The sequence below is a fragment of the Coregonus clupeaformis genome, chromosome 37 (assembly GCF_020615455.1).
Source record: "Coregonus clupeaformis isolate EN_2021a chromosome 37, ASM2061545v1, whole genome shotgun sequence".
In the NCBI taxonomy this organism is placed as follows: domain Eukaryota; kingdom Metazoa; phylum Chordata; class Actinopteri; order Salmoniformes; family Salmonidae; genus Coregonus; species Coregonus clupeaformis.
This window is the reverse complement of record NC_059228.1, coordinates 14,359,447-14,372,212: the sequence shown is the minus strand read 5'-3', so window position 1 is coordinate 14,372,212 and position 12,766 is coordinate 14,359,447. Positions and strand designations below refer to the sequence as shown.

Here is a 12,766-nt window from a genome sequence, read left to right as displayed (position 1 = left end):
CGTCAGACTACAGCTCGGCATACCCCCAGAGCAGCACCCTAAGGATAGACGACAAGGTTAGAAATCAGAGGGAGAGGAAGAACAGAGGGAGGAAGAGCAGGGAGGGAGGGAAGGAGAAGGAGGGAGAGGATAGGATGACACAGCAAGCAGAATATGGCAGTACAACAGACCACAGACACCCAGCAGTAACACGCCAAACCCTGGACTCTGATGCTATCCTCCCTAGTACCCACCTCTATGACCCAGTCCCTGCCCACCTGTGCGACCCGGCCGTGCCCTGGCCAAAGCCTGCTGTGCATCGCAGGCACTCCTTCAAACACACAGACACACAGGGAGACCTAACCCACAGGCCTGACCTGCTCTCCTCTCACCAACAGGCCTGCAGTACCACCCATAACCAGCAGGGGCTGGTACACAGCAGCGTTGGCAGTAGAGAGCACAGGAGTCCAGGGCATGGAAAGGGGGACATTGATGGGTTAATGGTGGAGAGTAATGGCTTTATGATAGAGAGTGTTGAGTTTATAGAAGATGATCACAGGCTTTACCAGAGAGCAGAGGAAGAAGATGAGGATGCCTGTAGTTCTCTGTATCTGAGTGAGGAGGGAGTCATTGACAACAGAGAGGGCTATCAAACATGCATGTCTCACTATCATGACTCTCAGTCCCTCTACCATGATCCTAAGACCATATACCAAGACACTCACTTCGACCACCAAGACCCTACTCTCTACCACGACCAACCTCACTCCCCTACCCACTACCACGACCAACCTCACTCCCCTACCCACTACCACGACCAACCTCACTCCCCTACCCACTACCACGACCAACCTCACTCCCCTACCCACTACCACGACCAACCTCACTCCTCTTACCACGAGCCCCAACCCCACTTCCCTGACCCCCATTCCCTCCAAGGAGACTGGGATAGTGCTTATGCGGAGGAGCACTCTTCTACCATCCACCAATACCCCCCTCTGTCCCCAAACAGCCCCCACGGACAGGAGGAGGAGAGGTGTGTCAGGGTGAGTCGCTCTACCCTTAGCCACCCGTCAACAGGGACCCACAGCGATCCCAGTCCCAGGCGAGGAGCCCCGATCCTTGGGGAGAGACGCGACGCCAGCCTCTCCCTGGAGGGTTTGGAGCTTGCTGGGGTGGCAGACAGCAGCATCTTTGACTACTGCCAGACCAGCGAGGTGGAGTCGGACACTGAGACCCTCCATAAGTCAGCAGATGAGGGGGATGGGGAGTCGGCTCACTGGGGGTGCGGAGTAGAGGAAGAGGAGGAGGAAGAGGGGGGCTTTGAGACCCTTGGGGAGAGAGGAGGCCCTCAGAGCTCCAGTATCAGTCTGGGCATGCCCAGTGGAGCTGGAGGGGGAGAGATAATGGGGGAGGCGGGGGAGAGTCAGAGCAACACTGGAGACAGCGGGATAGACTCGCCACGGTGAGTTTCTTTGTATTCAAATGTTGATGATCATCATCGAACATTAATGGATTGCAGTTATACCACTTTTAACAAAAGGTCTCATTATATTTTGTGGAGTGATTGTGACAATTTGGCACTAGCTAGGTATTATTAAATGACCATGATATTCACCAGCATTAGTATTTTTACGAAAGACAAAATACTCTTATATCTTCTCTTCTCCCTTAATGAATATGCCCCAGGAATGGCCTTCATTAGTAATGTTATCTCAGTAGAACTCTTCTAGGCAGCAGTACCTATCCTCCTCCCATACTCTCCTCTTCTGTCCTAAGGTCCCAGTCTGCCAGAAACACACAGAGGTACTTAGCCCTTAAATCCCCTGTTTATTTGTCTTCTCACCTGCGACCTAGACCCCTTTTTCCAGCTGTAAACCTCTCTCTGTGACTGAGGTAAAGGCTACAGGGCCTATAGCGCTGGCCCAGGGAGGGTGGAGGAATGTGGAGCTGCAGTGAAAATAAGCTGAGGCTGGAGGTAGTTAGATGACCCATGGCCCTGGTCGGCGGTGTGACTTCTCTCTCTTCCCTTTTCATGTAAATGGAGATAAAGCTGAACAAACACCCCGTAGCCAATTACACCAGGCAGTGTTTAGACAGAGGGGGATGATTACCGTGATTAATGTAGTTACTTATGAATGGGTAAACCCTCACATTTAACATTGAAAGAGTGGAAAAGGGAAGAAGTTTTGCCATGAACTTTATAAGGACTTGGCATTTTCCCTTTTGTGGTGAAGAGTCGTTTTTTCACCCTGAATTTCACAGTATACTTAGTGAATGTGAGTGTGTCTATTAGTGTATTGCATATCGTATTTCTATCTTAGTGATATGGTTAATCTCCCCACAGGAGCATTTTGTGTGCAAATGCATTTTATAATAATTTATACTATGCATTTACACCCGGTTCTTCTATGTTTCTCCCTACAGGACCCGTGTGACTCTGGCGACCAACAACACAGTGATTCTGGAGGGTCTAAAGAGAAGAGGTTTCCTACAGAACCTGGAGAAACTGCACTCCAAAAGCTCCGCCATGAGACCACAGAGCTCTTTGCTACAGCTCACACCAGTCATGAACGTATAAGAAACCATAGGCCCCCAGATGCATCTCCGAGGGAGGGACATTGAGCTCCCTTACGCAGCTCCCTGATGCAGCTCCGTCTGTTCCGCCATCAAAAAGCGTGGGAAGTAGGAAGAACGTGCTATCAGATATCGGGATCACAGCCCCAGTCTTCTTGGACTTATAGCATCTGTTTTTTCCCCCACTGCTGTCATTAACCTGCTGTGAACACCTAGCTTTTCCTCATTGTCTATGCTGGTTATTTATCCAGTCGTCCAGACCTGCCCCAGTGGACGTCCTTGTATATTTTATTTCCCCCCATTCTGTATATAACATTTATCAACAAATATATCCTGAGATGTATTCAGCTAACGACTAGTGAATCTGCTGTGATGAATGCATGATCAGTCAATAGGTGGTGTGGATGTAAGAGGTTGTACTATGAGTTGGCATGGTTTTTCCACTACATTCCACTTGGCCTGAAATGACAAAAGTACTCAGTACTGTATTATTATTATTTTTGACATCTTTCCTTGTAGCCATGTGTAACACATATAAATATTTATGTACCACAAGCCACCGCCTCACTGAATGTGTGGGTAAAACATTTTCTCGCTCCTCCAGTTACCCCTCGTCACTTGAGCCTCCATCAGCACCTAGGGCTTAGCTTTTCAGCACCATCTGCCAGGCTTGTTTGCATTCAATAGTAGTAGTACCTACCTACCCTTTCACCTGAAATGACTTTACTTAAGAGGAATTCCAGTGAAAAGCAAACAAGTTCATTGACGTCGCTCAGAAACGGCCGATACGAACCAAAACCTGCCAGACAGCTGATAAGCTAAGTCCTGGGTGTAGGTGGAGGCTCCACCTCTGGGGAAGCTAGAGTTAGGAGTATGGTGTGGATGGAGGAATGCGAGGTGGTTTAGTGATGGGTGACGTGTTAACTTTTTTTTTTTTAAAGTAATTGCTAAACCGTGAGACTTTCACAACTAGAAGGGCGGGCTATATTTCATTTTTCTATGAGGTAAGCAAACCTTAGGCAAGACTGCCCCCAATTGGAAGGAGTAAAAAATGTAGGCATTTCTCAAAACTCAAATGAGCCAATGGTTTGATGGTTACAGCAGTCTGTGTGGAGGGGGGGAGCATTATCACTTACGTAACACAGAAATTCTCACAAATATTTAAGTGGCAAGACCAGTTTTCAAAATCACATGGATTCATGAACATTAAACATATCTACATTGGCCCTGCCCAATATCGTATTTTTAGGGCATCCCAAACTAATTTCATTACCAGACTTATATTTATATCAAAATGACAAATCAGACAAAAGAAACCATTGACGCAATGTTTACAGTCAACTTTTATTTATCCATATATGTACCACTCAGAGATTTGGGGAGAGGTGGAGCTGGGTGGGACCTCTACAGAAAGCCGAGCCATATAGGGAGCAAAAACAATGTAACTCACTTTTTTTCCTTAATTCAACCTCTAAGAAAATCTACATTGAGGCCAATCAACAAAGACAGGAGAGCAAATTAAATGACAATGAAGATGTGTAAACACATAATATACATAGAAGCCCAAAAATAATAAAGTAATGACGTCAACTTAAAATGTTGGGGGTAAGTTCTGAATAAGAAAAAAGGTGTTGCCAAAACCGAACAAGTTTTTTTTGTATGTTTTTGTTTTATGACAGTTCGGCATACATTTCCATAGCATGCAATAAGGCACCTATCTAACACAAGGAATAAGCCTATGCTACTGTTTGAAGCACAATTGTTATTCAAAGGGGAAAAGAATAAAGACTACTCAAAATAAAACATTCCCTCCCATAAAAAACTGTATAATAGCTATTTTTCCCTTTCAAAATGACCCAAACCGTATTTTAAAAAATACATCAGCTTTTAAAATAGATATATATTTTTTTACACCAAACAGTAAATAGAAAGCGTAATCCTGTGGAATTTGGAAAACCTGGAAGTTCAAAATTAAGAGTCTTGTCAGTAAAAGCAACCTCTAGTCTAGCTAGGTAGTATACACTACGCTATTATTACACGGTCAGATTTGATAACTTCTACTCCGAAAACCTTCAGTGAAGCCAACTATAATTCTATACACTGCTAATCAAATTAGTCTCTAAAGCAATAGCAAGAAATAACTCTTGAACATCCGAGTCCATCCATCGTCTATCTAATAATAATAATAATAATAATAATGTACATTTGGTGCTGGAACAGAGAACTGGATAGGGAATTATCAATTAAAACAGACGCAAGTCAACTTCAGATAACGCTACCAGATAGTTTTATTTTTTTGCGATGCATTTTGTCCATTTCTCATTGTCATGTGTTAATTGCACCACAAAATACGGTGGCTTGAGGCAGTATTGCTCTCCACAGTCTTTAGCTGTACAGTATGGACCATGTCACTGGGTACATACCGATCCACTTTACCTGATCCCCATGGAGCTGCATCACACTGGATGGAAACCCAGATCCGAGACATGACAGTATGTACATACGAGAGCAGTAGCAACATTTCCTGGTAGCTCTGTAACAAAAACAATTAATAAAAAGGAAAATGGAGAAGGGAGGGGAGAGATTACGTGGATGTTACTATAAAAAAACATCTCATTTCTGGAACAAAACTGCACAGTAGTCACCTATACAGATATATAAAAAAAAGGATAAATCAACATTTATTTACATAGGATTTATGTCTTTTCGTCATGATTTTACAGGTGGTAAGATGGGGTAAAAAAAAAAGTACAATTGAAGAATTGCTAATTTATACCATCAAGACAGTATGACTCGATAGCAAGTTGCATCAGTAGCCAAGAGTGGGAGATTGACCTCAACGAGGGTCAGATCGGATAAGCACTCCATATAATAGGGGGAGAATTATGCACGAGTGAAATAACTACAGGAGTTTCTCTCCGTTAGTCGGGTAACATGTATCTAGATTATCAAAATAATGTTTATTTTCTTTAAAAGCAATCAAAAAGAGGGGTTCTGGAGCGAAAAGCACAATCACAAATGAGAAATACAGGCTCATTCAAAATGTCTATCACACAATTTATTCAAAACTAACTGATCTGAAAGTCCAAGGAACTTGTCAAGCAACCCAACAGCTCGCCTGTAAAGGGTTATTATAAGTTCAGGCTAGAACTTCTTTTTCTCCTCTTGAAAAGGAGGATATTTTTGTTGTGTCATTGTCCGTTAGTATCGACTGCTCCACACAGAGACAGTTAAACTCTGCCCCTGACCACTACACTGTTACTGGGAGAGCTGGCCTGGTTTTATTCGATGCAGTCCTTGTCGTCTGGAGCTCGGGACAGATTGGTAGAACAGAAACATCACGGGTGGGTGTCGGCCAGGGCTGTGTGTGAGTGAGAGACGGAGTAGGTGTGTGTGTAGGGATCTCACTGGTCGATGTGGATTCTATGATGCCTGGAGAGAGAAGATGAATGGTTGAAGCCTTTGCCACACTGGGAGCACCTGTATGGCTTCTCGCTGGCCAGGATGCGCTGTTTGAGGATGGTGGTGTGGGGGAATCCCTTCGTCGAGGGAACGGCGCTGTACTGTTGCTGCACCACCACCTGCTGCTGCTGCTGCTGCTTCTCCTCCTGGTGAACACGCTGGTGCCTGGACAGGGAAGAGGAGTGGTTGAACCTCTTCCCACAGTGGCCGCAGGTGTAGCTCTTCCCCTCCGAGTGGACTCTTTGGTGGCGGGACAAGGAGGAGGAATGATTGAAGCTCTTGTCGCAGTGGTTGCAGGTGTACGGTTTGTCTCCCACGCCTCCCCCTCCACCCTGGTGCAGCCTTGCCTGCTGCTTCATAGTGGACCCGTAGGAGAAGGCCTTGCCCTGTGGAGGGGAGGAGTAGATGCGTGCCTCCAGGTGGACCTTGTGGTGCCGGGAGAGCGAGGAGGAGTGGTTGAAGCTCTTGTCGCACTGGGCGCAGGAGTAGGGTTTCCCACCCGAGTGGACCAGCTGGTGCTTCTTAAGGTGGCGCTTGCGGACAAAGCTCTTCCTGCACTGGTTGCACTTGTAGGGCTTCTCCCCAGAGTGGATGCGCTGGTGCTCCCGCAGGGTGGCAGCTGCAGCGAAGCACTTCCCGCACTGTGTGCAACGGTGGGGCTTGTCCCCCGCGTGGGTCTTCTGGTGCTGCTTCAGGCTAGAGGCCGTGGTGAAGCCCTTTCCGCACTGGGAACAGGTGAAGGGCTTCTCCCTGGCATGGAGCTCTTGGTGCTTCTTGAGGTGGCGCCGGCGGATGAAGCTCTTCCTGCACTGGGTGCACTTGTATGGCTTGTCCTCCGAGTGCATCTTCATGTGCTCCCGCAGGGTAATGGCCGCCGCAAAGCTCTTGCCGCACTCCGAGCAACGGTGGGGCTTCTCCGGGCTGTGGATCATCTGGTGAGACTTGAGGTTGAAAGCGTCGATCACCCCCTTGCCCACCATCTCCACGCCTGTGGTGGCGTACGCTTTCTCCTTCATGTGGATCTTCATGTGCTGCTTGAGGCTTGACTCCACGGCAAAGCTATCGCCGCAGTGCACGCAGATATAAGGGTTGGTGGCCTTGTGGATCTCGAAGTGCTGGTGCAGGTCGGCCATGCTGCCAAAGATCTCTCCGCACTCGTTGCACTGCAGGCCATGGGCCTCGTGGATCACAACGCCATTCTCGGACTCCACAGTCAGCTCGCCCCCCACGTGGTCCGACTCCACCTTAACCACATGTTCCGTCTCGGTTTTTAACAGCACCTCTCCCAGCAGCGCCTCCCCCTTGACCTCGCCCCCCAAGGTGAAGCACTGGATCTCCCCGTGGTGGTCCGGCTTGGTCACGTAGTCATGGTCAGTCTCCGTGACGATGGCATCCACGCAGGCCACGGCAGTGAGCCCTTGGATCTTGGCCAGGTCGGCCCCGTGGATCTCCAGCTCCAGGCCACGTTTCTCCTCCGTCATGATCTCCGTCTCGGCCGCGTAGTGCAGGTCAACCTGGCTGTGGGCAATGACACACTCCGACCCCAGCGTGTCAAGGCCGGGTGTGTCACACTCAGTCTCTGACTCAGCCATGAGAACACACTCCAGCCCAACGACCTCCGTTTTAGAGCCGGACGGGAAGCTTAGAGGGACTTGGGGTAGAAAGAGCTCCACTTAGTATGGCGAGCACAACTGGGTTGGTAGTAGTGCTTAGATCAGCAGTCAGTCAGTCAGTCAGAGACCTGTCAGGTGGAAGAAATATAAGATACAGAGGGATTAAGTGATGTGACATTGAGCTATCATTTACATCTCAACTAAGTGTTTCCATGCTAATGAAGTTAACGGTAATACTGTAGAACATGTTCAATGCTGCTGATACTAAAAGCACAGAGCTGCTGGTGTAATAGTTATAATAGATTCAAATATGTATTATCCTTGCAGTAAAAGGGGTGAATAACGTTTGCAGAATACTATTCCGTTTTTTGTGCAATAAAAATCAAGAAAACATCTGAAACTCTAAGGAGCCATAGCACTATGACACTTGTTATTAGCCAGATAACTAGCCAGCCAAGACCCCCAGCTAGCAATAATTTAAGGCTAACTAGCCCAAGTGACAGAAGTACCAGTGTCAACAATACACAGGACAAAATAACATGACAAAATACTGGTATTCATTCTGCAGAGACGAAGGGTGTTTTCCGTACTCTAACAAAGGGCAGACATTTCACGAATTTATAAATTATTTTAAACAGTTGAGGTGCATATTAATGCTTCGTTAGCTGGCTATAAATTGCCATCTAGCGGGCTAAATGTTATTTAGCACCAAAGTTATGCGCAAGAGCTGCGGCTACCTGGCTATCTAGGCAGAGGCAGAATGGAAAACATGCAATGACTATGCAAGAACCGATATAAAAGATGGACGCGGGCTTCACAGAAGCCTTAAGTTAACTAAACATTATTTGAAATGGCTGAAAATAGTCTAAACACACTCTTTAACTAGCTAGACCAACAGATGATAACATTTACCAAATTGGCTACATAGCCAACATTAGCCCGCTAGTTAGCTGGCTAGGGTAGGGGGAAAACAACTTAACGACGATACAGCATTGTTAGCGGCTAATGTTTGTCGAGTTAGCGCGCTAACTAGCTTTGTAGCTGATAACTAGCTGGCTAGTTAGTTAGCCGCATGGTTGATCAACAAATCAAGAGTTTCCCCCACATATGTGCAACAAACCTTACATTCACCGAAGTCATTTTTTCATGGTTAGGAATACAATAACGAACGCGGAAATTCTGACAGAGCTTGTGCGCAGTTTTAACAGGCCATCTTGTCTTTGCCACACCACCACTTTCCAGTTAGCCAGGGAAACATAAGATGGCTGCCGCTACGCTAGCTTCCGCCCTTCAAAGCGCATTTCAGAACTACGAAGGGCTTTCCAAAAGTATTACAAAATCCATATTCAAGTAACGGTAGGTTGAGCAACAAGAGGAGAAAACTAGATGTATACAACCCAAATATACAACACCGAGGTGCAGACGGGGTAGTTTTTCGCTATAATCCGTTAAAATCAGCCTGAAACAAAGATGGCTAACATTATCCGGGCGAGGAGTTCTCGCCTCGCTAAAAAGCCCGGGAAAGGCGACCCCATCTTATATAACAATGCATAACAAAGCACGGCTCAAATGCCTTAGAAATCATAAAATACACACAAGACGAATGACTGTATAATCGCAGTTGATTCAATTTACCAATGTATTGTAAGATTGAGAACGCTCGAGCAACAAGCTACCCAAAATGTCCTCGAGATGCGACAACATTCCATGAGCATATTTTCAGCCCATATTCAATATGGCCTAGCCTCGCGAACTACTGCGCTAGCGTACATTGATAGCAGGCTACCTAGCCTAGATATCAAGCTAACTAGCTGGCTATCTTCCTAGCCAGCAAGCACATAGGGGGCCCGAGGTTCATTTTCTTGGAACCATCACTGGGTGAAAATGAATCACTGAAGTAAAATAAAATTTGATAGTGTAATAATTTTGGGCAGAATTTAAGAATATATAAATAACTTAACTAGATATCTGAATAAAAAAATAAGCGTGTACACAATGATCACCTAATCCTAGCCTGTTAATACGCAACCTAAACAGACAGCTGATTGGGAGATTAATTAGTATAGGTCCGCAGGGTACCCACCTCTTTGTCTTCGGGTTATGATGAAACAAAAAGTTTATGGGCTCTGCACAACCGATTGCTCCTGGATGCTTGCTTGCGACTGTCTGCAATGTCTTCCTCTCTCTCTCTTTCTGGAGAGCTTGCGCCACTGATCTTCTGGCGCCAACAACGCATTGTAGGTTGTCACTGGCACATGCAATCAAGACTGCCATCTATAGCCCCGGAGTAATACATCGATTCAGGCCACTGAGGTTCAGGCCGATTGCCTCCACTGTACAAAGTTGCCTTCACCACCCTCCTCTCTTTTATCCCTCCCTATTCTTCATTGGCATGGGAAACATATGTTTACATTGCCAAAGCAAGTGAAATAGATGATAAACAAAAGTGAATTAAACAATTAAAAAACTAACAGTAAACATTACACTCACAAAAGTTCAAAAATAATAAAGACATTTCAAGTGTCATATTATGTCTATGTACAGTGTTGTAATGATGTGCAAATAGTTAAAGTACAAAAAGGAAAATAAATCAACATAAATATAGGTTGTATTTACAATGGTGTTTGTTCTTCACTGGTTGCCCTTTTCTTGTCGCAACAGGTCACACATCTGGCTGCTGTGATTGCACACTGTGGTATTTTACCTAATATATATGGGAGTTTATCCAAATTGGATTTGTTTTCGAATTCTTTGTGGGTCTGTGCAATCTGAGGGAAGTATGTGTCTCTAATATGGTCATACATTTAGCAGGAAGTTAGGAAGTGTAGCTCAGTTTCCACATCATTTTGTGGGCATTGTGCACATATCCTGTCTTCTCTTGAGAGCCAGGTCTGCTACGTCGGCCTTTCTCAATAGCAAGGCTATGCTCACTGAGTCTGTACATAGTCAAAACTTCCCTTAAGTTTGGGTCAGTCACAGTGGTCAGGTATTCTGCCACTGTGTACTCTCTGTTTAGGGCCAAATAGCATTCCAGTTTGCTCTGTTTTTTGGTTAATTCTTTCCAATGAGTCAAGTTATTATCTTTTAGTTTTCTCATGATTTCATGATTTGGTTGGGTCTAATTGTGTTGCTGTCTTGGGGCTCTGTGGAGTCTGTTTGTGTTTGTGAACAGAGCCAGCTTACATTTACATTTTAGCAGATGCTCTTATCCAGAGCGACTTACAGTTAGTGAGTGCATACATTTTTTTTTCTTCTTCATACTGGCCCCCCGTGGGAATTGAACCCACAACCCTGGCGTTGCAAACGCCATGCTCTACCAACTGAGCTACATCCCTGCCGGCCATTCCTGCTGGGCCAATTGTGCGCCGCCCATGGGTCTCCCGGTCGCGACAGAGCCTGGATTCGATGCCACTCGGTGCCCACAGCTTACTTAGGGGACTCTTCTCTAGGTTAATCTCTCTGTAGGTGATGGCTTTGTTATGTAAGGTATGGGAATCGCTTCCTTTTAGGTGGTTGTAGAATTTAACGGCTCTTTTCTGGATTTTGTAATTAGTGGGTATCATCCTAATTCTGCTCTGCATGCATTATTTGTTTTTTTTTTACGTTATACACAGAGGATATTTTTGCAGAATTTCAATTTGGTGTTTGTCCCAATTTATGAATTTTAAATTGGTGAGCAAACCAATCTTTCCACATTTTGTTACATTACAGCCTTATTCTAAAATGAATTAAACTGTTTTTCCCCCTCACCAATTTATACACAATACCCCATAATGACAAAGCAAAAACAGGTTTTTAGTATTCAGACCCTTTTACTCAGTACTTTGTTGAAGCACTTTTGGCAGCGAGTCTTCTTGGGTATGACACTACGAGCTTCTCACACCTGTATTTGGGGAGTTTCTCCCATTCTTCTCTGCAGATCCTCTCAAGCTCTGTCAGGTTGGATGGGAGCGTCGCTGCACAGCTATTTTCAGGTCTCTCCAGAGATGTTCGATTGGGTTCAAGTCCGGGCTCTGGCTGGGCCACTCAAGGACATTCAGAGACTTGTCCCGCCTACTCCTGCGTTGTCTTGGCTGTGTGCTTAGGGTCGTTGTCCTGTTGGAAGGTGAACCTTCGCCCCAGTTTGAGGTCCTGAGAGCTCTGGAGTAGGTTTTTCTCTGGAGAAAGGATCTCTCTGAACTTTGCTCCGTTCATCTTTCCCTGATTAGTCTTCCAGTCCCTGCCGCTGAAAAACATCCCCACAGCATGATGCTGCCACCACCATGCTTCAGCGTAGGGATGGTGCCAGGTTTCCTCCAGACGTGACACTTGGCATTCAGGCTAAAGAGTGCAATCTTGGTTTCATCAGACAAGAGAATCTTGTTTATCATGGTCTGAGAGTCCTTTAGGTGCCTTTAGGCAAACTCCAAGCGGGCTATCATGTGCCTTTTACTGAGGAGTGGCTTCCGTCTGGCCACTCTACCATAAAGGCCTGATTGGTGGAGTGCTGCAGAGCCGGGCGGCCAGCTCTAGGAAGAGTCTTGGTGGTTCCAAACTTCTTCCATTTAAGAATGATGGAGGCCACTGTGTTCATGGGGACCTTCAATGCTGCAGACATTTTTTGGTACCCTTCCCCAGATCTGTGCCTCGACACAATCCTGTCTCAGAGCTCTCTCAGAGCTCAAATCCTTTGACCTCATGGCTTGGTTTTTGCTCTGACATGCACTGTCAACTGTGGGACCTTATATAAACAGGTGTTTGCCTTTCCAAATCATGTCCAAAAAAACAGTTTTATCAATTTTAGAATAAGGCTGTAACGTAACAAAATGTGTAAAAAAGGGAAAGTGTCTGAATACTTTTTGAATGCACTGTATGTTGAAGAGGGTGGGGCTCAAGCTGCATCCCTGTCTCACCCCCATGGCCCGTGGAAAGAAATGTGTGTGTTTTTTGCCAATTTAACTGCACACTTGTTGTTTGTGTACATGGATTACATAATGTTTAGGTTTTTCCCTCAACACCACTTTCCATCAATTTGTATAGTAGACCCTCATGCCAAATTGAGTCACAAGCTTTTTTGAAATCAACAAAGTATGAGAAGACTTTGCCTTTGTTTTGGTTTGTTTGTCAATTAGGGTGTCACACACACACATACACAC

General features: G+C 45.7%; 2 protein-coding genes across 2 annotated transcripts in view; one reads left to right on the top strand and one right to left on the bottom strand.

Annotated features, from left to right (window-relative positions):
- The window catches only part of LOC121553542 (storkhead-box protein 1-like), a 70,312-nt gene extending 67,211 nt beyond the window's left edge, over positions 1-3,101 (top strand). The window contains exons 3-4 of the mRNA XM_041866727.2: positions 1-1,444; positions 2,407-3,101. The exon at positions 1-1,444 is cut by the window's left edge and continues 1,506 nt beyond it. Of these exons, the coding sequence (XP_041722661.2) occupies positions 1-1,444; positions 2,407-2,560 (1,598 nt within the window). The 3' untranslated portion in view covers positions 2,561-3,101. The remainder of the gene's footprint in view (positions 1,445-2,406) is intronic.
- A 780-nt stretch (positions 3,102-3,881) lies between these two features.
- On the bottom strand, positions 3,882-9,843 carry LOC121553779 (zinc finger protein 883). Its single transcript, XM_041867164.2, has 2 exons — positions 9,715-9,843; positions 3,882-7,759 (listed from the first exon to the last, which is right to left on the bottom strand). The coding sequence occupies exon 2, from the start codon at positions 7,608-7,610 to the stop codon at positions 5,961-5,963; it is 1,650 nt and encodes a 549-aa protein (XP_041723098.1). The 5' UTR covers positions 7,611-7,759; positions 9,715-9,843; the 3' UTR covers positions 3,882-5,960.
- Between the last annotated feature and the right edge of the window lie 2,923 nt (positions 9,844-12,766).

Bases quoted from the DNA above. Each gene is read 5' to 3' on its own strand.
- LOC121553779 (XM_041867164.2), bottom strand. From the start codon at position 7,610: ATGGCTGAGTCAGAGACTGAGTGTGACACACCCGGCCTTGACACGCTG.